A 24489-nucleotide genomic window follows, 5' to 3' on the forward strand; every position below is an offset into this window, starting at 1 on the left:
TAGGTAAGGTAAGGTCAGGTTAGATATGTTTTGCTATATATTTAACCATGAAAAGACAATTGTTGCGCAAGTGAGACATAGATATGGCAGCTCGGGTGACGTCTGCAAAGAGAGTACCTGATCCCCGATGAAAAAACGAAACCGCCCATCCGAACGCAGCATGTGTCTGCCCCAACCAGATCTTGTCGAACCCTGCCACGTTTTGCAGACTGGATCGCTCCCAAAAATAGCAGAATCGTTGTCATTTTTAGCACATGTGACAAAAATAGCATATGATAAAAATGACTGATTGACCAAACCTCCCAGACTGATACAAATTCCTGTGAATCTGCACAGCACAAGAGTAAATTCACACTGCAAACATCAATGGAGAGCCCAGCTATGAGCCGACACATCAGTCAAGTAATCTCACCTGAACAATTTTCATCTGCGACCTGCCATAGGAAATACACTTATGACACAGGTATCGTCCAGCAAGCTTGCCAGGGTCACCCATTCCCAGGGCCTGAATGACGGACTTCGAAACGTACTTGGAACCAATCTTGTTCAATTTTGGCACTTCCGACTCACTTGAAATCAGTGCGTGCCCCCCATATGCACAACGCCGTCTTCTGCCTTCAATATTCATCTTGAAATTTAGAAGCCAAGGCGTACAAGCGCTCAAATCTCGGGCAACATGGCGTCCAAATGGCGTCGGCGACGGAAGTGGCGCACGTCGCCATTTCTAATATACGGTTTATAACAAAAACGAGATAGTTTTCGACAAATTTAGCCATTTTCCGTAAAACCATATGCTTAATGAGGTATATCAATCGAAAATCAATACGCTAATCTATCTCAATCAACAACTTGTAGAGGCCAGCTCCCTCCCATTTTTCAACTACCTCTTTACCATAGTGCCTTTTTTCATTCAGACATTGAAGCCTTTAGGGGCGAATTTCGCCTTTTTCCGTAGAACCTTAAGCTTAATGAAAATTAACATCTAACAGACAATTAAATACTGGTGCTAATTTTAATTTTTATAGAGGCCAGCTCACTCTAGATTTTTTATAGGAACGCTCTGTCTAAGGGCCATCACTTCTTATCAAGCACAAAATGGCACTTTGAAAAGCGATAATTTAATGTTTTTCTGTTGTTTTCCAAAAAGTTCATATCAAGAGAATGCAAAAATCAATTTCATTTCTAAAAACATCAGAATTAAGTAGGTTCACTGCCTAGATACTGAGATATCCGAGGCTTCCTGAAGGCATGATGTCATACCGTGAAATTACAAATTTCTTGGCAAGAACGAATTTTAATGAGGATAACTAAAAATATGTCTTTATTAAATCGCGAAACATAAGTAATAGCAAAGTATTAGGAAAATCTGTAAAGTAGTTACGTAGCAAGTATCTTGCAAATCATGCTAGCACTAGTTGTCAAGACCTGAACCCGTTGCCTTCATGTTGAAGGAATTTTTCGGTGTTACCTAGTGTTTTTATATACCTTGCTTTTGAACGAATGCATCGGATTTGGATGGATATACCATTTTTTTAAAGATAGATATACCTACACCATCTCTGCAACTTAAACTGGACAATTTTTCGGTAGGTGGGAAATACTTTTTTTAGGAAGAATATTGCTCTTCCTGTCTGAATTGGAATGATATAAAGTTGAGTGATATGATATGAATTTAAGGCAACTGGACTCCAGCCGGGGGCCTGATTGTGATGGACTGATGGATTGATGGAGGTCCATTACACTACCTAATGAAATATTAGGATCAAATTGCTCCAGGCGCTCTGTTTTCACCGTCATCCCTTTTGATAATAGCAGTGCTTAGGCTTCAACAAGGATGCTGAACTACTTTGCAGCCTGCAGGTGCATCATTTTACAAGTAACTAAATGATGCATGGGAGTAAATGATTCAGGGAATAATCAGCACTTCTTGCAATTTTATATTCAAATGTAAAAATATCTACATTTTCAGTGAAAACTCTAGCTCCTTTTTGTTTTCATTTTTGGTTTGGGGTGGTGCAGGCCTATCACCGTGGCTGGTGCAGCTTACTGACCCTGTTGCCATTCTTTGCAGTCTTGCCACTGAGTCTAGACTGGTTTCAGTGGCTTGATACACAACATATTTTCTCTTCGTATCAAATCTTTGTTAATTTGCTATCTAATTTAGTTAAATTAAGGCTATGACCCAGTCTGCAAAACGTGGCAGCCAGCTCGACGAGGTGTTTGGGGGACATGCCTAAGAGCTGGACTTTTTGCACGCGTTCCCCGCCAGGGGGCGCCACTGAGGAAGCACCCTCTGACGTCACGATAAAACTGCGCGCACTGTGCGCACGGTTCTGTAAGCAAGTAATATAGTGGTGGTTTCATGGTGGAAATTGGAATAAGTATTTTAACGTTGTAAAATTTCAAGCCGTTTTTGTGAAATTAATTAGTAAATGCATTTCAAAAGTATTTATTTTAAGTGTGAAAGGAGAATAATTAGAAGAACATGGATATTTTTGTTCCAATAGCTTATTATGTGAGACATTATCGGTACTAACGGGTACTTCTAAGAAGTAGTGAAGAAGTACCAAACAGCCTGCTCCGCTACGATCGTCAGCTGTCCTTTGGAGCTGGACTTCAACGCTGTAAAAAAAATATGTGCTGAATTAATTTTTAGTTTCACCAAAATATAAGCAATTTATCATTTCTTTTTCACTTTTGTAATTATTGTTGAGTGAAGAGACATGTTGCTAGTTCTGACAATTTAAATTATTAATTAAAAAAAACGAAATGCGACGGTAAGTATCTGCTACTAAATTATCACTCTGACCAAATACATGGAGAATCTTGCTACCATTGCTTATAAAACGTGCTTATCAATACACAAATGTTTTATTTCACACAAGAAGGATTTATTTGCCTGAAGTCTTGCGTCATGTGCTACTGCTTTGATTCCAAAGACGCTCTCCGGGTCGGGGTAATTTAGTTCTTCATCGATCGATAAGAGATTTTGATTCCATTGATATCCAAATTGATAAGCTCGGCACCATGGAGTAAGGGCGTCCCCACAGGGGTGACGCAGGAAATATGAATAGCGTTTACACCGACAGTAGTTTCCCACAGCCGGCAATGGGAATCTCCTGTCGGTGTAAACGCCACTATAGTCCCATCCAACTCAAACACTGGGGAATATCCCCGCACTTTTGAGGACGGAAATCTATGGACCTGCTCGAAAAATAGTGGATAAAATACGGCGAGCTTTCAGTTTTATGGTTGGGTCTCCCTTCCGAGGCACATATTTACGGGGGATATTGGGTCATATTCCCCCGGCGTCCTGATGATCGGCGCCCAGCTCAACGTCGAAGGCGCCCTGATACGCGGCACTGCTATCTGTGAAGGTGCCCAGGTTGCTGCCGCTCGAATTTTGGTCGCCTACTTAACAAAACCTCCGTTGGTGCCATCTCAGTTTCCTCGAGGTCAGGCAACCTTCACACGCCGTTGGCTACCTTGGCTGGCCGGCGACTCGTTCCCCTCGTGGCGACGCTCTTGACATCCAGTCAAAAGTTGGAGTGGCTGGCGCCCCCAGTGGGGGCCGGGGAAGGGGCAGTGGGCCTCCACGTTGCTCTCTTCCCGAGCCTATGGTGACTTGGCTCAACTCTCCTCAATAGAATCTGGATTCTGCACGCTGTATTAACATGGGCGTAGACACCACTACGGACAATACGGACAGTGGGTGTGACAATCAGTAGTGCCATTCATATAGAGGGTGTCATATATGAGCGGAGAGGCAACAGTACAGCTGAGCGGACAGACAACATTAAAACAACAGTACAGCTGGCGTTGCATGGAGCTGCAGGCAACCGGACAGCGGAGGCTTGCGAAAAATAAACAATTCGTCACTTCAATGTATAAACAACAGTACATATAAAAAGCAACATAAACACATATTCGCATGGTCGAACCCATGCACTAGCGGCTCACGGCGGGCACAGGCACGCAGTGCGGTAGCGGTACCGGATCACACGTCATGGGCGTTGTCTCAGCATAGGTTGTTATGAGCGGAGAGGCAACAGTACAGCTGAGCGGAGAGACAACATTAAAACAACAGTACAGCTGGCGTTGCATGGAGCTGCAGGCAACCGGACAGTGGAGGCTTGCGAAAAATAAACAATTCGTCACTTCAACGTATAAACAATAGTAAAAGCAACATAAACACATATTCTCATGGTCGAACCCATGCACTAGCGGCTCACGGCGGGCACAGGCACGCAGTGCGGTAGCGGTACCGGATCACACGTCATGGGCGTTGTCTCAGCATAGGTTGTTCGCAATCTAGTTGAAGCCTAAGAAGACGGCCAGTGGGGTCTCACTGCTGCTGAGGCGACCTCGGAGACGATGCGTCGCCCCTTCCTGTCGGCGACCTGCGGTGAGCAGGACTCCAGATAGCTGGCTGGCACGTTGCCGACACTGCCAGACGCTGTCAGCAGGCCTCACTGCTGCAAGTGATGTGCAGATGGACGCCAGGTGACTTCGTCTGCAGGCGATTCCGGAGACCGCGGCCTCACCAGGCAGTATCACCTGCATCGCCATGTCGGTGTTTCTAGAAATGGAAAAATAACAGTATCGGTGAAGGACAAGCAATACAATGTATTCTGTTTTCCTCTCTTGCAGGTATACGTAATCTACAATTATCATTGTTCCTATTTCATTCAACTGAACCTGAAAATTCCATATTGGCACATTGTTTGACTAAATTTGTGTAGTTGGGAACAGGGGCGACGCCACGGTGCGACGACTGGAGGGGACATTGACCATTTTGGAGGGGACGAGGACCATTTCAAGTCGATTCTTTCCATGCAACGCCATAGGCGTAATGTTAAAATTTTAAAAAGTGGAGGGGACGAGATTCCCTCTGTCCCCCCCCCCCCCTGTGGCGACACCCTTGGTTGGGAAGCAGATTGTTTGAAATACATGTTTGGCTGAACAGTGCGGAAAATATTTCATTGATCACTATAGCTGCAACAAAAATACTGAGCCAGAAAACATTTGCGCTTACCTGGCTCCTTAGTCAGTCCCGCACAACGGAAGTGGTACCATTTATCGCAGCCGTCGCATGCGACCATCGGTGCTGCACTGATGCTGCTGCACTCCCCACATTCCCAGTAGGTACCTTAGGAGCGTCCTGGCTGTGAAAAGATTACATGAGTCATGGCGCATACATGAAAAGTAAGATGTTTTATAGGTTTAACATCGCATAGCAAAGACACAACAGCTGGGAGTCAAGTGTTAGCCAAAGTGTAAGCCCTGCCATGTTTTGCAGACTGGATTTTAGGCAAGAAAAGCTTTGCTAAAAATGACGCTTGACGAAGCCTCATCCTACTGGGCTGTCTGACATGTCTCCCTGTAAAAAGCATGTGGCCCTTATATTGTATATATGATGAATATGTTAATAATGCAGAGAAAACACGGTATAAATTATACCCAGCGTTTCATCTTAATCGACTTTGTCAAGGGTGTTTGAACAGCTTGAGATGAGTGAAGTGTAAGGTGTAAGGGTACCTAGGTACAATAAACTGAATCTGCGTTCAATAAACATTGATTTTGATAATACAACCTTACAACCTTACAACCTTACGGTATACGGGTTGTGGGAGGCCAATTTGGCCTGTGGGGCCCGGTCTCAGCGAGCTCCCAGTGCTTATCGACAGTCAGCCTCAGGTTGGGTAAGATCGGGTTCAGGTGGGAAGGCTTTGCATGATGTCAGCCCAGTGGGCATCCAGCCTGGTCTTGAATTGGTTGACTGACGTAGCTGATACGACCGCTTGCGGGAGAGCATTCCATGGGTTAATAACACGTGTACTAAAAGAGTGTCTTCGGATGAACGTCGTGGCCCGCGGTTTCGCTAGTTTCCACTCATGGCCTCTTGTTCTTCCTGAAGTTGATCTGGAGAGCAGCTTCTCGGTGGGGACCGCCATGCCACCATGCAGAATCTGATAGACGGCTATCATATCACCCCGTTGACGTCTGTAGTATAGCGAAGGGAGCTTCAGTGCGCGCAACCTCTCTGGATACGACAGGTGTCGGACAGTTTGTACCAGGCGAGTAGCTCTTCGTTGCACCCGCTCAACCTTCTTCTGGTCCAGCTTACTAAACGGTCCCCATACGAGGTTCCCATACTCCAACAGCGGTCTCACCAGTGTCTTGAATAGTAATGGGAGGGTGTTTGAGTCCAGGTTCGCAAATGACCGCCTGATGACCGACAACACCTGAGAGGCCTTCGACACTGCAGCCGCTGTCTGCTCATGAAACTTGAGTTGGTGATCTATGATGACGCCGAGGTCCTTCTCTACGGTCGCCTCGCTGATGGCACTGTCTCCGAGGCTGTAGTGCATGCGAGGGTTTCTGGTCCCAATGTGCATAATCTTGCATTTACTTGCGTTGAAGCGGAGGAGCCACGTTTCCGACCAGCGAAGGAGGGCGTCAAGGTCCTGCTGAAGAGTTGGCATGGAAAGCGCAGTAGGAACGCGGCAGTACATCTTGGTGTCATCGGCGAACATCCGAACGCAGTTCGTTACACATTCGGGTAGGTCGTTAACATAGATAATAAACAAGGTAGGACCCAAGACAGATCCTTGAGGATTTCACAAATCAACTGCTAATAACAATAATACTAAAATAGCAAGACAGATAACTACCTAACAATCGCACGAAGAACTTCTTGATTCGCCTTGACATTGTCGTCCGAACGAATGTTGTCTGAAGTTACACATTTGTCTTTTCTGCGCAGCATTTGTGTTTGCCATTTACCGCACGCGTATTTTGAATTCACCATAGGGCTCAGCCACTCCTAGCGGAAAATTCTGTGGAATTCTCCCCCTGGCGACAAATGTGGGGAAATGAGCATAAATGTGTAAGTCCCTAGAAACTAATTCGTCCCAAGAAGTCCCCCACTACATTAGTGATGCAAGTTTGACTGGGGTATATTAGAGATGCAAATTACATGAAAAGATGTTATATTTTATGTTAAGATTGAGAAACCGTGCTTATAGTGGAAGGTATGTTAATGATGCAAACATATTAGCGAACTGGGAGTGGTCACTGGTCACCTGCTAATTTTGCGTCATTCCGCTAACGCTAGTTGAGCCAGTTATTGCTTGAAGCGTCATAACTTCGGTATAACTATACATCATTATTTGTTGGCTATTAACTGAGATCTGATTTCTTTATCTTTTAAAGAAGACTTAATATAAGAGAGATGGTAGCATCGTCTTGGTGTCATATCTGATCAAAGCGGCCATCCTCCAATGTCCCAACTTACCCCGCGGCGGGGGGTCAGTTGGGCCAGGGCCTAAGGCAAGTTGGTACACTAGGAAAAACAGTTTATCTAAACACATTTTTATTCATGTTTCACATGAACAATCATCGCTAATCCATGCGGGCATTAACGACAAAACACAAACGTTTGCAGTACTCCTGCGGCAAACAAAAAGGCACACACAACGACACTAGAAGAGAATATTTTCACAGCAAGAAAATCACTTTTGGTACCTGAAACACATTTGTAGCGATTATTAACAGCACTTACCTCAGCACGCGCCGACACCACGTTGACAAACAGACGGCGTTACTGTGCATGTACAAAATAAGTTTGAACGCCAACTGTCGAGAAGTATTGGAAATATCCCTTCCGTCCCAACTTACCCCCCCCCCCCCCTGGCACCAACTTGCCCCGGTCACCCCCACTTCACCTCTACCACTCAGCGCCCCAGGGGGCGGTTCTGGTCAACACAGGTGGCCAGGCTGTGGGGCGCCGCCGACCGCCTGGCGGAGGCTGCCACGTAGCCGTGCTCCCCGGTGCGCGCGGAGCGGCACGGCCGTCCAGCGGGCCAGCGAGCGCGACCCCGCACGTTGGTGCTGGTGCGACGGGCAGTGCTGGTCGGCTGGACCGGAATCTGGGTGGCGTTCCGCCGGCAGCCCTGCGCACCCCCAAACTGGTGCAGAGCGGACTGGCGGCCAGCAGTGGGCAGCTGGCCCCACCTCTGCTGGAAGGCAGCGGCAGCCCTCTCCCAGGTGTCGTCCTGGACGACTGCCTCGCACATGAAGGCTGCCCACTCCTGGATGAACGCCACGGTTTGGCGTGTCCGGTCATCTGAGCGTCGCTGCTCAGCTCCACTGACAGCCGCCGCCGCAGCGGCGGGGTCCTCGAAGTCCATTGCGTCGTCGTCGTACTCCTCGGGACCAGGCGACGGCTGGGGCTGCGCGACTCCGGGGGCGCTGGCGGGCGTGGGGCCAGGAGGTGACGAGGTGGACGGCTCGGCGACCAGAGGGTCGAACCAGTTGCCTGGCAGCTGCTGGCTGGTCCCCATGGCGATGTCCATCAAGGCCCTCCGCGTCTCCTTTGTCGCCGTCGCCTCCGGCACAGCGCCAGTCTGCTGCCGCACGGCTCGGAGGTGTTTGCAGCCGCCAGTCCGCCGGTTCATCCTGCAGGTGCAGGCGCCGACGTTCAGGTCCACCAGGTAGGTGATGCCGACCGACGTCAGCGACTTCACCTGATAGGTGAACTCCGTCACCTGTGGGAGGGGCAACACATAAAATCCTGTAAAATTCGTATGTACAGTCTGTCTTAAAAGTACCGCGCAAAGTGACGGTGGATCCATCAAGCCTTACTGAAGAAAGGCCTGCTTTACTTTGAAAGTCACCGAACCAATTGACCTGGGGAATGGACGAGAATATCAATTGCTTTGATGACTCAAATTGAGCAGGCCCTTCCTCGGTCAGGCTTGATGGATCCACCGTTGCTTTTTCGCGGACTTTTAAGACAGACTGTACAACATAAACTGACGGACGGTTACTTGTACGAAAATCCGAACCTGTTCATTCGCCCCAGTACTGTCAGCTTGGCCTTTTAAAACAGACCCCCAAAGGGAAAAAAGAAGAAACAAGAAAAAAAAACGCGAAACGAGTCACGAGATGTGGCACACAGCGCCAACACCACGCGGCCCTACAGTGGCACAGCGGTACAGTGACAGACTCTTGTGTGTGAATGCACAGCCATGTGGTTTATTGGTGCTTAGGGGCGCGCCGATTGCATTGGTCACTTTGCACAGCCATGTGGCAGTACGGGTGGGACCAGCATTGGAAAACGAGCTGTCTTATGTGACCTTAATCAGTTCTCGTGTCATGCAAAATACCTGCGTCACAGTGCCCGTTTCTTGGCTGGTGCCGCCGCGGACCGGCGCAGTGCCGCCCGCTGCCGGCCGTTGGCCACGTCGCACGCCCTCCTGGCGTAGTGCTTGCTGAGCTGGACCGTGACGAAATCAAACAGCTGCAGCAGGTTGAACGCACGAGTCCTGGAAAAACAGCGCGTGTCAAGCGAATATTTCAACAATTTCTTTGCAGCTATAATTAACGGTAGACTGCCAGCGTATGGACACAATAAGGCTTTCAGAAGAGCAACCAAAAGCACAACTAACAATTTCACAACCTACCCGAAATGCGAAAGTTTGTTTTTCTTCCACATGTAGGGTTAACAGAAATGTAAAACCGTGATATTCACAAGTTAATCCGTGTTAATCCATGAAAGTCACAAGTTAGTAATTAACGTCTTTGACGAAGGGATGTATGGTCCAATTCCGTTTCGGGGGCTTCAGGCTCTGAACTTTGGCAGACACTGGGGAGAATTGCACAGTCCTAGGGATTTTGATGGTGTTTTCGAGAACATTTTACCGGCTCACTCTCAGCCCTCCGACCTATATTGAAAGGAAAAACTACTCCCCTGCTTTGGCTTTTTTCCAATTATTTGTCTTTATTAATTGGAATTTGTCTGTAACTGCAACTTTGACATTTCTTCAACATTTGCCACTTTTGGGCAACCTTACAACTTGAAATATTTTAAAATAGTAATGAATCTATTGCAATACCTCCGGTCACCGAAACAGTTTTACAATCAACTTTAGTTAAAAGACAGGTTTGTCTATGAACGCCAGGTTAACTGTTTTATTTATTGAACCGCAATTAGGTGAAACATATGAATAAAGACTGACCTGTAGAGGACAGAGTCTTTGAGGACTCTGAAGGCGGACTCCACGATGTTGTTCGTGTTGTGTCCCCGGGTGGGGACATCCGTGCGGAGGCACAGCGCCCACTCTTGACGGCGGGCAGCGAAACCCTGCAGGTACTGGTCCAGCAGTGGGTAGCGCTCGCCCCACTCGGTAGCCACCAGCTCCATCGTCGTCGCTATCTCCGCCTCATTGTTGGCGTACACGAGCTGTTTGGCTAGTGCCATGATAGCCTGCCTGTGCTGGAAGAAAATGCACAATTTAACTGGTATCCGAGTGTGGGAGGCGGGAGGGGTGAAGGGTGAAGGGTGAAGGTAAATGTAAATATACGGGGTGTTTGAGATGAAATTAATCAAACTCATTTACGTTCTTTTACAGCCTTTAGACCAGTATCACTGCATGTCTATTCCTGACTGCCAGCCTATGTCTGTCTATGCCTGACTGCCTGCCTCTGCCTGCCTCTGCCCAGCTGTCTGCCTGCCTCTCTCTCTCTCTCTCTCTCTCTCTCTCTCTCTCTCTCTCTCTCTCTCTCTCTCTCTCTCTCTCTCTCTCTCTCTCTCTCTCTCCCTCCCTCTCTCTATGTCTCTGTCTCTTTCTGTGCCTCCCTCTCTCCCTCTCTCTCTCTCTCTCTCTCTCTCTCTCTCTCTCTCTCTCTCTCTCTCTCTCTCTCTCTCTCTCTCTCTCTCTCTCGCTCTCTCTCTGTGTTTCTCAAAAAGGGGTAATTAGACAAAAATGAACGGAAATTCATTCCCAGTAGAAACTACTCACTTGCTTGTCGATGCCATGTTTGCCGTTGTGAAGCCATCGCCAGACGGCCTGCAGCACGTGAAACGTGCACAGCAGGAGCCGCGCCTCAGGCCACACCGCCGACAGCGCGTTCCGCTCGGCCTGACAGTCGTCCGTCATGAAGCACAGAGGGCCGCGCCTTCCACGCCCGCCAAAGGCGCCTGTCAAAGAAGCATTCTCGGTCAAACACGATATTGGATTTTATACACCAATGCACAACTGACTGGACAATTCAGAGTTTAGCCGCCAGATATGGGAATTCATGGCAAATGTAGGTATATCGTACCGTCTGGTAAAATCCCGACGAGCAGCCGGAAGGCTTTGTCCACCACGGCCTCGGTCTCCGAGGTGGAGACGATGACACCGAGAGGCAGACCACCGGCCGGGCTCCAGCACATCAGCAGGAAGACGCGCTGGCCGTGCCGGTTCATCCCTCCTGAGGCGTCGACAAAGACCACCTCTCCCGCGTCGGGGAGCGTGTGGACGCGCTCCATCAGCGGCGTCACCGCCGCGATCACCGTCTCGCCGTCCTCGACTGAGACCGCCGTGCGGACGTCCTTCATGTGGCGGATGAGGTCCATGGTCTCCTCCTGGGTCGAGGCTGGGTAACGCTCCCGACAGTGCTTGTAGTACAGGCTGAAAACACATTGCATTGTCAATTGACTTCCAGCTGCAAGTGGTGGTCAGTTTCATTTTGTGATAAAATACCGATTGCATAACAGTGTACTTATGGTTAAGCTTCAGCTGTCCCACTTGTTCCTGATTCGTCCCAATCAAAATATAGCTTACCCCTCAGCGCATTGAATTACACAAATCCAAGGTGAAAATAATGTTAACCTGCGCTGGGCCGGAAGGGGGGCGTTTAGACGCCATTCCCCTTCAGGTTTTTCACGAATAGCAGGAAAACGGAAATGACCCTGACACATAGGCGTACGTAATATGATTATCGATAGCTTTTACTAAACCAGAGTGCATTTATCGCAGCGTAAAATGTTGCGAGTTTTTAGCACAACACAATTCATAGATAACAGTAGAACTGGATGTGACACGAAAACAGGCAGATTGCAATAGGGGACCCAAAAATTGTCAATGGCCAGATCAGTCTCGGATCGCAACCACATATCCCAGACATGCGGCCTTCTTTTCTGAGTAGCCCTATCATCTCTGCTCCGTGTAACGATCAATTGCATCTCATATATGAGAATCATGTGTAACTTTATAGGGAAAGTCTAATTATTTCAGATACTGTCCCTACAGACTTGCTAACTTGTGGCAGTGTGGCTTTGCATCAAGCTGTTAAAAACTTACTAGTAGACGGCCATCCTATCTGGGACAATGGCTCGGTCTGCGGCCACCGACGGGTAGGCGCTCCCATGCTCCTCCTGAAGCTGTAGTTTCAGGGTCTCCAGCGCCGTGGAGGGCGAGTGGTGGTGCTGGAACAGCTCCATCAGCCGGGCCTTCGTCAGCTCAGAGACGCGTCGATGTCTCAGAGCGGCAGCGTTGTCCACGGCGTGGTTGTGGGGCTTCTTGTTACATGTCACCCGTAGCTCGTAAGCCGCGCATGGGTCTGTAGACCTATTCCTGGAAAGGGAGGATTCGTCAACAAATATAAAAAAAAACACGAGACGATGGTGTTATTCAGAAGAAATTCCGCTCCTTCCACGCACTTTTATAAGGTACCAGCAAGAAACCTTTTGAGGCAAGGAACGAGCGAGGTGAAATGTTTCGGATTATCACCGTTTTTAGTTTTCTGAGCCAAGATTGGCACAACTAAGAAAGATAGCGACTTGAAATCTTTTCGGCAGCGAACTCCTTCATCAAATATGTAGTTTTTTTTTCAATTGCGGTTGATCGTTTGATCAACTAAGGCGTTTGTAAAAAGCAGGGCTGCGGAGTCGGAGTCGGAGTCGGTCGGAGTCAACAGTTTTGGTCGGAGTCGGAGTCGATCTTTTTTCTTGGCCAGAGTCGATAAGATTTTACCGACTCCGGCCATGTAGTCCGAAAATCGCCTTTCATCAAGTGAAATTGTTGTCTGGTGAAAGCAAAATGGCAATTATCCCGATGATCCAAAGTGGTCAGACAACAAAATCGACCTACGATTTTGATCAGCCTTTTCTTTTCTCCCGAAGTTCACGTCTCTGCACTGGTTCGGTGAACCAAAGGGCCAAATAAATGCTTTCCAGAACTAATAGGTCGGAGTCGGAGTCAGAGTCGATTTTGTGAGGCCGGAGTCGGAGTCGGAGCAGTGGCGGCGGAAGCAGGGGGGCAAGGGGGGCAGCTGCACCCTAAAGCTATGGAAAGGGGCGCCTCGAAATCTGTAGAGGAGGCAGGAAGTTAAGAGGTGCGGCAGCCATAAAGCTGAGCAGTGCGACACCGCAACTGATAAAGGCACTTGTGTCACGAAGAGGGTGGCAATGACGGGGGAAAAGTATCTTTTGATATGCTGAAGAGTGGAGGGCATCCTTATCTGAAACAAAGGCAGATGCTGCCGCGGCCGACCCTGTCGAATATAATCTTGCCAGGTGATAAAGGCTAGGAGGGCGCAGCCACTCGAGAAGCGCGCCATGCGGAAGAGGGGCGCCTGCATGCCTGTGTGTGGGACGAAAAAGAAACATTTATGGAGACGTCTTTGAAGGCGATAGCCTCCGAACGCCAACACGAACATATGAGGGCTTATAGCGTTGCAGGCTCCATGCGACAAAAAGGGGCGCCTGATGGCCGATATGCGAGAGGAAATTAGTTTGTGTAACATTTATCGGGGGCGGTTTGCGGTTTACAACATATGAATGTTAAGGGAGGTCTTAGATTGGGGCCTGTAAAATTGCACTGTCCGTATGGGCGGTTACACCCCTAGTGCTTGGGCGTATTAAACGTCTCTTCACTGTTTGTGTTACTGCAGCCGTGTATATGGTAAGGGGCGCCCAGCGGGAAGGGGCGCTTCAATATCGTTTGCACCCCTATCCTAGAATACCTTCCGCCGCCACTGAGTCGGAGTTGGCTAAAGTTGGGTCGACTCCGCAGCCCTGGTAAAAGGTGCCAATGACAAAAGACGGTGAGAAACTTGCCGTTTTGGAATGTTGGCGACAGTCACTTTCAGGCGCAGGGGGCACCCGGTGTCCTTGGCGGATTGGTTTTTCCTCGGACGACTCGGCTTTTCTGGGACGTCGTGGTGACAACGAAGCCTGGCCTGAAAAAAAAATTGACAACATTAACAAAAGTGATGAAATCAATTGCCACTCATTAGTCCGTCATTTAAATGAGGATGAAAGTTTCTCGATTTAAAAACGTTACCTTTTTAACTGACCCTGATCATGGTGTTTCATTAACCCGCACCTTCCTGCGATATAAAAGAGTAAAAGTTACTGGGTGCAGTGGCGCACCCAGGGAGGAGTCAGGGGGACAAAGGGGTCAGCTGACCCTCCCGAAATCTAGCGGGCCCGCTGGTAGGTGCCCGTCCAGTCCTCCGAGACACCCGGTATGACGGCTGGATGACTGGTCCTCAGTACGCGGCATCAAGCTGGGGATTCATGCAGCGAGCCCAGGCCGCCGGGCCCTCTGTCAGTAGACCCCGACAGGCTTTCATACGGCGGGTCTTTGCTGAACCCTCAGGAGGCTCTGCACCAGCAGAATTTTCCATTGGCGGGCACAGGTCGAGTGCTCGGGCAAAAGTACCCCCCTGCCGAGCTTTACACGGCGAGCCCAAACTGGTATTTCATAAACTAAAGCTCTCACCCAGTACACCACCCTTTGGCCATTCGACATGGAGTCGTACGTCGTCAGGGGGATGTTGGCGGCCTCTTGGTACAGCTGAATCCACTGCAGGGCCGATTCCTTTGACGCCGGATATCGGTAGGCCACAGTGGTGCCCTCCATCAACTCCTGAAACGAAATAATGCAAGGTCTCACTGGGGTATTCTTGTCTGGGACCAATGCACGATCGTATTACCGTAATAGTCAGCTATAATGCAGATGACAAATACTTAGTGACAAGACGCGTTATATTCAAATACAGATCACCGCACACACCACTCATACCAATAATATTGTCATTCACAATTGATAAAACTTTGTTACCGAAGCCTGTGGGGAAAGTTGATAGTTCCATTTTAAAAATGGAAGTTTTCATTTATAAAATGATTGCAACATGGCTCAAACCAATTACATATAATATGTGTTACTGCAAATTGAAATTGCCATCATCAGCAATTGCTATTGCTTTAAGCAAATTGCTATATTTGATGCTCACCGGTTCCAGGTCAGGAATCATATCAAGCTTCTCGCACAAGATGTACTTGGCATCAGCCTTCCAGATTACTTGGAAGTGATCCTGTTGGAAGAAGGAATGTTCCATAAAGTTGGTGGCGGACTTGTACCTATTCAATATTTAATATCAATATAGTAACAATGGTTACACGACTCATAATCTTCACTTACAGCATTTTTTAAAAATTATGTAAAGATTATAATTCTGCTGGTGATACCTATAGCCATGTGGGTAAATGTCAAGTTTAAGTCCTAAGCAGATTTCATGGATAATTTTTTTCATATTCTTACATTATTTGGCCGATACACATGGAGGTCCCCGCTTCAAAATTAGTTAATTTTGAATTTAGTGTTTCCGACCATTATTTGACATCCTGAATCCAAAAATGATACTTATATGTCTCGTAACTAAAAGAAAAACATAATCAAACCTGAACTAACCTTACCTTTTCACCTATAACCTACCAATCTACTACCTACAAACCTACAATGCATCCTAAAACTTACAACCTAACGTAACCTAAAACATAATTTTTTTGCTGTTACAGATTTGTATCAACAGCGTCACAGTTATAGTTAGGACCTAAAGTTGACATATACCTGTATTTCTTGCGCCCTAACCCACAACAACAGCAACAACAACTGTATTTCTTGCAAAGAACATGCACCTAAAATGGAAATACTTATTAATCACCAACCTTTTCCAGCATCTTGAAGCGTATATAGGCCTCCGCAATAAACGAGCAAACATGAGACACGAAAAAGGCGCTTTGGATTAAAAGGCGCGCCAGTGGCATCGGAAGAGCTGCCAGATCGGCTGAAATCCCTAGCGCGATTTCGCTTTTTTCCAAGGTGCCTAGAATTCCTCTAGGAATGGCTGAGCCCTATGGTGAATTCAAAATACGCTTACCGCACCAATGTTCGCCAGCGGTGGTGACTTTTCCTTACCTGCCCACGAAACGTCACACACGACATGACGTCACCCGAAGACGTCATCAAAAAGTCCAGCTCTTAGGCGTGTCCTGTTTGGGGCAGCCGGAATCCTGCCCCAAATGGGGCAGTTGACTTCCGGGCAGCCCGATTTCTGCCCCAAATGGGGCATCTAATCAGGGCAGGTTAGATTATGCCCTAAATGAACTACCTATATATGGCATAAAAAAACACATATTAATACATTACCCGTGCAAATGCTGAAGTCGGTCGCGGTTGAAACTCTAAACAATTTTTTTTACGAAAGGATCTGCTCATTGATCAAGGTTATATATAAAGCAGCTAGTGCTCCGGTTAAAATAAAATGATGATAAACCCCTCGTTCGATGTCTCTCGGACGACGCAGATTCTACGTTGTCCGACCAATCACGTTCCATAACCGCAGCCGAGCCCCCGCTGACCTTGAACGGGATTGGCCGGACGACGTAGAATCTTCGTCGTTCGAGAGACATCGAACACGGGGGCAGTTAGGGTGCAAAACTGCCTCATGTTGCCATGGCAACAGCGAATCAATCTGGAGCGAGGGGCGCATTTTGTTTTTGCAACAAAAGATAGGCGCTACCCGGACAATGCCCCAGCCCGCAATGCATAATTGAAAAACTGAAATTACACCTTGTCTCGAGTCTCGACGGTGATCAGCTAGCTTGATGGCTTGGTTCCAAGTGTGCCGAGCCGAGTGTGCTAGTCTCGTAATCTGTAGGTCGCCGGTCGCGTGTTCGCGGCATCATTTGGCCGGACGGCAACTATGTGAGGGTTATACGGCACATTTATGAGTGTTCGATTAGGCTAGGTATGGTTTGGTTTGATTTGATTTGATTCGATTTGGTTAGGCTAGAAAGGAGTTAGCTCCGGGAGCACATTTTCTTGGTTGCTTATACGAAACACGGCGCGTAAAACATTCATAGTCCTGATGAAGGGAAGTTTGAATATGCCAGCAGTTTTAAATGTCAGTTTCTGCGCTTTAGCGACGATTGTGGCGCAGCCCACTTTTTCTCGCGCGTTTCAACAATACTCCGCTTCTTTATTATTTTCTCCCGGTACCGTGTGCCCCGCCCCGGTCCGCCCCGACTGCAAACGGTCTGCCCCGGAATCGCCGAACTGTGCCCCGACTTCTCAAAAGCTGCCCCGATTTCTGCCCCTGCCCCACTGTGACTGCCCCGACGAGATCTCGTCGAACCCTGCCACGTTTTGCAGACGGGGCTATGACAAGTCAGGCTTGTCCAACCAGGGGTCTCCAGTTCAGGAAATTTCAACATATTTTTATAAGTGCCTACTTCAGTACTCTTAGTTTAATCTGTGAGAAGTATTGTGCTTTTAGAGTTAAAGTAAAGATGCCATTTATTGTACTGCTTCATGCTATTGCCACATGCCTCTATCTCAAGTAAGTTGTCTGCCTAATGCTGCAATGTCCATTTTTGACCTACTTATTGCCATTCTTACAGCTACCAGGATGTATAGGATGGCTCAGGGCATCATAAGAAAGGCTGCCAGCAGCCTTCATCCAGTGAAAGAGAAATTGGTCAGACTGAACAAGGCAACATTCGGGAAACACTTGCTGCTGACAAATATTTCAGTGTCTGTGTCGTTATCAGCCTTAGGGGACTCTCTTCAACAAAGGTAAGTTGCTGTAGTGAGTAGACCTTGGGAGTGTTTATGTCATCCAGTGATAGTTTGTGATGTAGATAGATATCCAGTTGATTGTAAGCTGGAATGATGAAAGTTGGTTTTATTTGTAGTTGTTTTTAAAAATACTTGTAAAATGACTTTCAAGTATTTTGGGATGCAACCATGATAATAAGCTTATTTAAATTTTTAACCTTTTCAACTCCCAAATGACATCTGAAAGCCATGCCCATCTTCTTGTCACCAGATGCTAAATTTAGATTGTTGCTTATAGATAGACAGAGACCCTGTCATCAACTCTGGAACCACAGCTACCCACAAAAGCCCCATACTGACTCCTAACCGTCCCACCATGCCACCAGATACCAGATGTCGCGCGGCGGCCGGTGCAGCTACGACTGCCGCCGCGTGGCCTACATGTCCGGCTGCGGCATGGGCGCCGGCGTGCTCTGCCACTACTGGTACCTGGCGCTCGACCGCTGGTGGGTGGGACGGTCCATCGGCGTCGTCGCCAAAAAGGTGAGGATCGGGCAGACCGGGCCGGCGCGGTTACGACTCCTGAGGTGCAAAATCGTTTCTCTGTTTCCAAGTCTTGACAATATTTTCTGGAATGGATGTCATTTTTGAACCAGCGAAGCCTGGAGGGTCTATAATGGTCTCCGTTCAAATAGTTAATCTTTACCTTTTTTATAATCATACGCTTTTACTTATTTCTGTTTGATTATGTGTTGCCCCGGTGACATCCTTCTTAGCCGTCCGCCGCCGGTGACCAGCCCTGGCGCAGACGTCCCGCAATAACCCCCATCTCCTCCCTCGGCAGGTGCTGGTCGACCAGCTGGTCTTCTCCCCCGTGCTGATCGCCACCTTCCTCGTCTCGCTGGAGGTGTTCCGAGGCCGCGGCGCCCGCGAGCTCGTCGACACGTTCCAGGCCAAGTTCATGCGGCTGTACCTGGCCGAGTGGACCGTGTGGCCGCCGGCGCAGGCCTTCAGCTTCTACTGTCTGCCCACCAGGTGAGAGTGGACGTGGGTGGACTGCGTACACGGGTTTAAACCTGCGTGCAATTTTATTACTCCACTGCTGTGTCAGTGATATTTTTATATCCAAAATGTTATACCTAGCCTTACGCCTAGCGGTGGCTACGTAACATCTGCATCGGTATGCAAGTTCGCAAATCGTGAGATGAATTATTACGTGGGATATGGGATACGGGACAAGGTGATACGAGACCGGATGGACGAGCGACACACATATCTGGCTGTGCCGCCTTATCACGTCCATCTGCCAGCTCTACCTACCTCGGCTCTGGCCGGCAGATACCGTGTGCTCTGGGACAACACGGTCTCACTGGGGTACGACTGCTACACATCCTACGTCATACACGACGACGAAGACGATGACGACGACGACCTGCCGTTTGCTCCGGCGGGGCTGACGGGACGACTGCCTCAGTCGGCGGGAGACCGGAGAGGCGGGACGTGTGTGAAGGAAGCATCGTGACCTTGGTCGCTTTAGGGACTCTTAGTGAACTGGACTGGTTGTTAGGTTCCGAGTACCGAGTGCCTTCGGATGATAGTTCGGTTGACGTGGCGCCGTGGATGTCATCAAAGTGGCTGCAGGAATGACAGATGTCGAAGCAGTCGATTTGACCGCTTCGGTAGGGATTTTCATCAGTGCTGTGTGTTGCGGATACTGCGAGTACCTGACAGGATAACAGGGGGGTTTTGCTCCTCTCTCTACCGACCGAGTTTCGTCATCGACAATATTTAACAGGTTGACCGAAGTGTGACGGAACATGTTAGGTACATCAGGCTATAGTGGCTCTACAATGTCGTGCAGTAGAGCCACGTGCCTTCCGCAGATCCGTCCAACGTGGCAAGGATGGTGTAAACTGGACATTGTCACCGGCAAACCGTCTGCCCGAATCGCACGGATAGTAGTTAACGCCTTTTCGACCTTTCGTTTACGATGGGCCAGTATGTCGGCCCAGCACAGGATTGTGAATGCTTTTACACATGGAGTGTTTCTAGTCTGTGTACTGCATTATGCGATGGAGTCGGGCGGGCTTCGAAAAACTCCAGTGTCTGGAAACTGCGGCCACAGCGACTGTTCTTATACAGTGTGTGAATTTCAGTGGGATGTCGCGCTGCATGCTTTTCCCCCATATGTTGCCACCTTACCTCAGTGTCAGGGGCAGTCAACCATTGTCAACTCATTTGTTCGCGGCCGGTGGCTGTGTGTACGAGTAGTAAAGTAATCTTGGTGTGTACCACAAGGGACAGGTCTTCAGTCTGTCCCGCGGCCCCTATTGGAGACACCTATACTGTCATTGGTGGGTGACTGTAGACTCGCGTTACCTCGCGAAGTGCAGATAAATGCGGCATTTGTGCCTGTAGGCTGTACATTGTAATGTGTGTGGCAATGGAGTGTTCTATGCTGAAATGTGTACGGGGACGACACCGATAGTGTTGTAATTGCACTAAAGTGAATGTTTGCAATGGATTGGTTTGTGAACTAAGCTGTGACGATCGTATGATACAGTGCGCTGATTATGTGGGTTGAGATGCGGCATTCTGTGCATTGAGCTGTGAGCGTGTGTGGTGAAATCCTGCAGGCTTCCTGTGTACGCTGACGTGTGGTGTCCGTATTGCCTGATGGTGTCGGCATAGTGTGGTAATGCCTGGATCGCCCAATTCCTAACGCCTCCATGGGGTATCTCAGAGCGAGTGCAGAGCGTGCGCCACTGGATAGCAATAGAGATGGACTGAACTGTGACTAGTATTTATCGTTTTAGAATCTGATGTTCGAAAAAAGTTGAATTAGCTGACCCTCCAAGAAAACCCTCCCCCATGTCTGACCCGACAAGGATGTTCTCCGTACCAGAACACATCTCGTGAGCGATGACCTTATATTTGCACGTATGCATCAACAATAAGCACACGATATACACAATTACACAATGCATGAACGGCGAGCGATGTGGATGATATCATGACACGGTGATGACACGGGCAGGGGTGGGGTGCGTCAGTGGTTGAGCAGGGTGCCTTTCACGCGCTGCCGTTTGGCCGCAGCCTCCTCCTGCTCGGGCTCGTTGTCGCGCTTCATCATGCCCTTCCGCACCAGCTGTTTCTTGATGATGCGCGCGTTCTGCGCGTACGAGTCGGCCACCTCCCGCTGCCGGCGGAGGAGCACGGTTACAGACAAAGAAAAAGGGGAGGAATTATATCTCCGTATGAGAGAATTACTACAGGATCCGATACGCCAATCGGATACGCTACGACACAAACATGAATGACTGATAAAGGATCAGCAGGCCCGAAGAACAACACGTCGGAAGATTCAGTCCTGGACAAGCTCAATAGTGTTTGTGAATCAAGAAGAATCATGGGAATTGATCGCAAATCACGACCAATTTAGAAATAAACATAAGTTCGCGAAAGGCAGTCATGCCCGTTTCTACGCTAAGATGTTGCATTCTGGTGACAACAACAATCGCGCCTACTCATAAACCTCTGTCATCTCACACCCAGCTACGTTCAAACCAGCAACACGCCAGCGGTGGCCGTGCGGGCGGAGGGCTACTCACGTCCTCTATCTCATCCTCCTCCTCGTCCATCGTGGAGACCGTCACCGATGAGAACTTGCCCATCGTCTTGGTGTGCTTTGTGATCATCACCTTCTCCGCCTTGGCTGCGCTGGTCACCTGCGGGTATGGCAGGAAGTGGCCAGGTGAGCCGAGACTAAATACAGGGCAGTGAGCTATGAGCTAAACAAGGGCAGACGGTGATACGACAGTGAAGAGGCGACAACCAAGCCATTGGGAAGGAGGCGACGCATGCGATATTTGAGACAGAGCAGCTTAGTGTCGTTATCGTTAATCAATAATTTACTATGACCGCAGTCCTCAGTTCCCTTTACATCGACAGTGAAATTCGAAAAAAAATATATGTGACCGCCCCTCGGTCGTGTCTGCCGGTATCTCCCGGTTTCCATGGTTACCTGGTTGTAGATGCTGCTCTGCACCGACTGCACCAGCGCCGCCTGGACGATGAACGTGACGTTACTGCTGGCGCTGCCGTGCCGGTAGTACAGCCACAGCCCGCACCTGACAACAGGGGAGTGGCACACGTACCGTAAATAACTGGTGAAGGTGGGGCAGGACGCCTGCTGGGCGATACGCGTCAACTCACAGCGATCCCGGCTGGACTTCACACATATTACTCGGCTAATGAGAGTACCCGCTGACAGGATGATCGTATTTCACAGGTGAATGCCCGCCACTCCCTTATTGCGAGATTGACACCGTTCGCCACCTAGTTGGCAGATCATATTGCGTCAATGAGTAATATGCATACTTCCCCTGCGGACGCGGCACCTTGCGTGAATACAAACTACTACAACGGATACCGGTCGCAGGGTCGTAGCAATTCGTGACGTCAATGTGTGACGTCAGCTGAGAGAAGGGAGTGGCCGATCGCCGGGAAAAAACGTGTAAAACGCATCAGTATTCAGCATGGCTATTGGCTACTCTACAGTAGGTCGTCTCTTCATCAATCAAAGGGCTGCCCCACCTTGGTTATTGCCGGGCCAGTTACTAAGCAAGTTCATCCACGGGCGAACCCTCCCTCCTGGGGCCGGTTACCAAACCGGGGGTTGCAGCCACTAAGACTGACATTGTTCATACTTCATGGACATGAATTTGGGGCCTCATTTTCCATTAAAGGGACAAGAAAGCCTGGGTGGCCCGCCAGGATTGTTCAAAAGTATTCCCAGCTCTCAGCAACTGGGACGTATCCTCAGATCTCCCGGAGGGCCTATACGGCTACGCTGTTGTTTTGCCTTGGCCGGGCCGACAACTGAAAATATCTGGAGTGCTAACGGAGACCGTAAGAGCAGCGCAGGTATTTTTACTATAAACTACTGCCGACTGCCGAGGTAGGACAGTCACGTCAAAGCGCCGAACTCACTTGGAGCACTTTTTGCGGAACTGCTCCTCGATGCCCTCCTCGCGGCGCAGGTGTACCACCTCGTCGTCCAGGAAGGTCAGCTTGTGCGCGTGCTTGCTGCCGTCGATGACGCGCGCACCGTCTCGAGCCCGCAGTGGCAGCTTCTCGAGAGGACGGTCTGAGGGCGCGTGGGTGAGTTATAAGGGGACAAAGGCAGTGTGACTGAAAGCACAGGGAAACACAATGGACACATCTGAGCTCTGACACACAGGGAAACGCCCGAGGGCTGCAAAGTAATGGGATATTTTTAGGATTGATGGGATAGTTATGAGAATGGTGTGAGAGAGAAGGACATATGAGAGCACAGGGGATTAGGGCACAGAGGGCAGTTTTGGACATAGGAGACATCAGCCTGAGGGCATATAAAATAGTGAATCTGGCAACAGAGCTGAGGGCATATGAAAATGACCTAATGCAAGCTGATAAGATTGTCTGAGGGTTCCAGGGAAGCTCTGGCCTCTGAGAGCACTAGGGATAATCAGAGAGCACTGAAGTGACCTGAGGGTTCTGGAGGTGATCTGAGGACAATGGAAAGTGTAGAGTTTAGGACCTGAAAGCCTCAGCTGCCTAAAGATTCAATAAACAAGCCAATATTGAGACATATTTATGTCTCAATAAACAAGCCAATATTGAGGCATAAATATGATTAAAATCAAACCTAAGTATAGCAGTGAAATCAAGCCAGGTGCAAAACACTAAAGTGCATGCTAACTAGAGGTTATTTAAGGCAGTAGCTTTGTATGCATCTGCATGCTCAGACAGAGTGCAGTGCTTATCATATGAGCCAGCTGAGCAGCTAAAACTAGAGATTACAATTCTTACCAATGACAGCAGCCATCTGCCCACACAGACAGTAGTAAGTGTGAAGAGGCTTGTCATTGCTGTATTCTTCCTTGTCCTTGCTATCAGTGCATACCAATGATGATGACACAACCTTTGGCATATTGAAAGGCTGGATTTATGCAGGACTTGTTTTTTGTGATCTTATCAGTCCTGAAACACAGACATTAATACATTGAAAAAAAAAACATTGAAATAAGTTGAACTTTGCAGCATATGACTATTGACTGGTACATAACATTAATGAATGACTGGCTGTAGTCCAAGTCTGCTGAGCATCTCAATCTTCACAAATGGAGCAAAAACATTAGCAGAGATATAGCACATATTTGGTATGATGTCCAACTGCCTACCTACCTACACTGCCACATTTCATACAACGAGGTGGAAGCTAAAAGAATCACGGTGGCATTGCGGCAAATTTTATGAAGAACCTCAGTTATCAACCACAGAAACCAAAACTGAGTAAATGGGGATCGGGATCCCCAGTGTATGGATAAAATCACACGCCATGCCTAGACCCTAATGTGCTGCAACACTTTTTGGCATACTATTGCAACAGCTCAAGGCCAACTTTTACCAATAAATTTCCGCGGTGCTGCTTTTAGCCTTTGTTTTAGGCTCCCAGCCTCTTGGAACTATCAGCAAGCTGAAACTTACTGACCACAGTTACGGGTTTTCTCTGATCTTACAGTTTTTGTAAGCACAGTCAATGGCAGCTCACGCCAATAAAGAAATAATATGCCTTCAGTAACCAACAATCCATTCAATCATCTTCTCTTACTTTTTAATGAAAAATGTAGCCCCAACTTTGACTTGAGAGTCGCAAACGTTCACGTAATGAATCCAATGAATATTTTTGTTTACTTTTGTAAATGTCTCTAGTGCGTTTTATACGAAACAGATTTATAGGGATGAATTTGTCGAAACTTTAATTTACTTT

At 48.4% G+C, this 24489-nt stretch overlaps 3 protein-coding genes across 7 annotated transcripts; 1 reads left to right on the top strand and 2 right to left on the bottom strand.

Moving 5' to 3' along the window:
• The first annotated feature begins 1494 nt into the window (after positions 1–1494).
• Positions 1495–20671, top strand: LOC122370224 (mpv17-like protein 2). Of its 5 annotated transcripts, none has more exons than XM_043345677.1 (5): positions 1495–1586; positions 17519–17693; positions 18062–18218; positions 18520–18710; positions 19014–20671. In XM_043345677.1, exons 2-5 carry the CDS (start codon positions 17527–17529, stop codon positions 19195–19197), a joined length of 699 nt encoding a protein of 232 aa, XP_043201612.1. In that variant the 5' UTR covers positions 1495–1586; positions 17519–17526; the 3' UTR covers positions 19198–20671. The 5 variants fall into 5 exon arrangements, with proteins under 5 accessions (XP_043201612.1, XP_043201604.1, XP_043201596.1 ...); XM_043345661.1 differs by lacking the exon at positions 1495–1586 and adding an exon at positions 16591–17338 and having other exon boundaries at positions 17517–17693; XM_043345644.1 differs by lacking the exon at positions 1495–1586 and adding an exon at positions 16591–17306.
• Positions 7363–15967, bottom strand: LOC122370206. The gene is made up of 10 exons (XM_043345611.1): positions 15785–15967; positions 15070–15150; positions 14556–14702; positions 13889–14010; positions 12132–12404; positions 11110–11459; positions 10806–10984; positions 10023–10279; positions 9171–9329; positions 7363–8549 (listed from the first exon to the last, which is right to left on the bottom strand). The coding sequence occupies exons 1-9, from the start codon at positions 15881–15883 to the stop codon at positions 9176–9178; spliced, it is 1662 nt and encodes a 553-aa protein (XP_043201546.1). The 5' UTR covers positions 15884–15967; the 3' UTR covers positions 7363–8549; positions 9171–9175.
• Positions 20589–24419, bottom strand: LOC122370249 (STING ER exit protein-like). The gene is made up of 6 exons (XM_043345692.1): positions 24331–24419; positions 23529–23699; positions 22668–22824; positions 21700–21805; positions 21287–21403; positions 20589–20874 (listed from the first exon to the last, which is right to left on the bottom strand). Exons 2-6 carry the CDS (start codon positions 23647–23649, stop codon positions 20725–20727), a joined length of 651 nt encoding a protein of 216 aa, XP_043201627.1. The 5' UTR covers positions 23650–23699; positions 24331–24419; the 3' UTR covers positions 20589–20724.
• Positions 24420–24489: the final 70 nt, after the last annotated feature.

This window comes from Amphibalanus amphitrite, unplaced genomic scaffold (genome assembly GCF_019059575.1).
Source record: "Amphibalanus amphitrite isolate SeventyFive unplaced genomic scaffold, NRLGWU_Aamphi_draft 000034F_arrow, whole genome shotgun sequence".
NCBI lineage: Eukaryota > Metazoa > Arthropoda > Thecostraca > Balanomorpha > Balanidae > Amphibalanus > Amphibalanus amphitrite.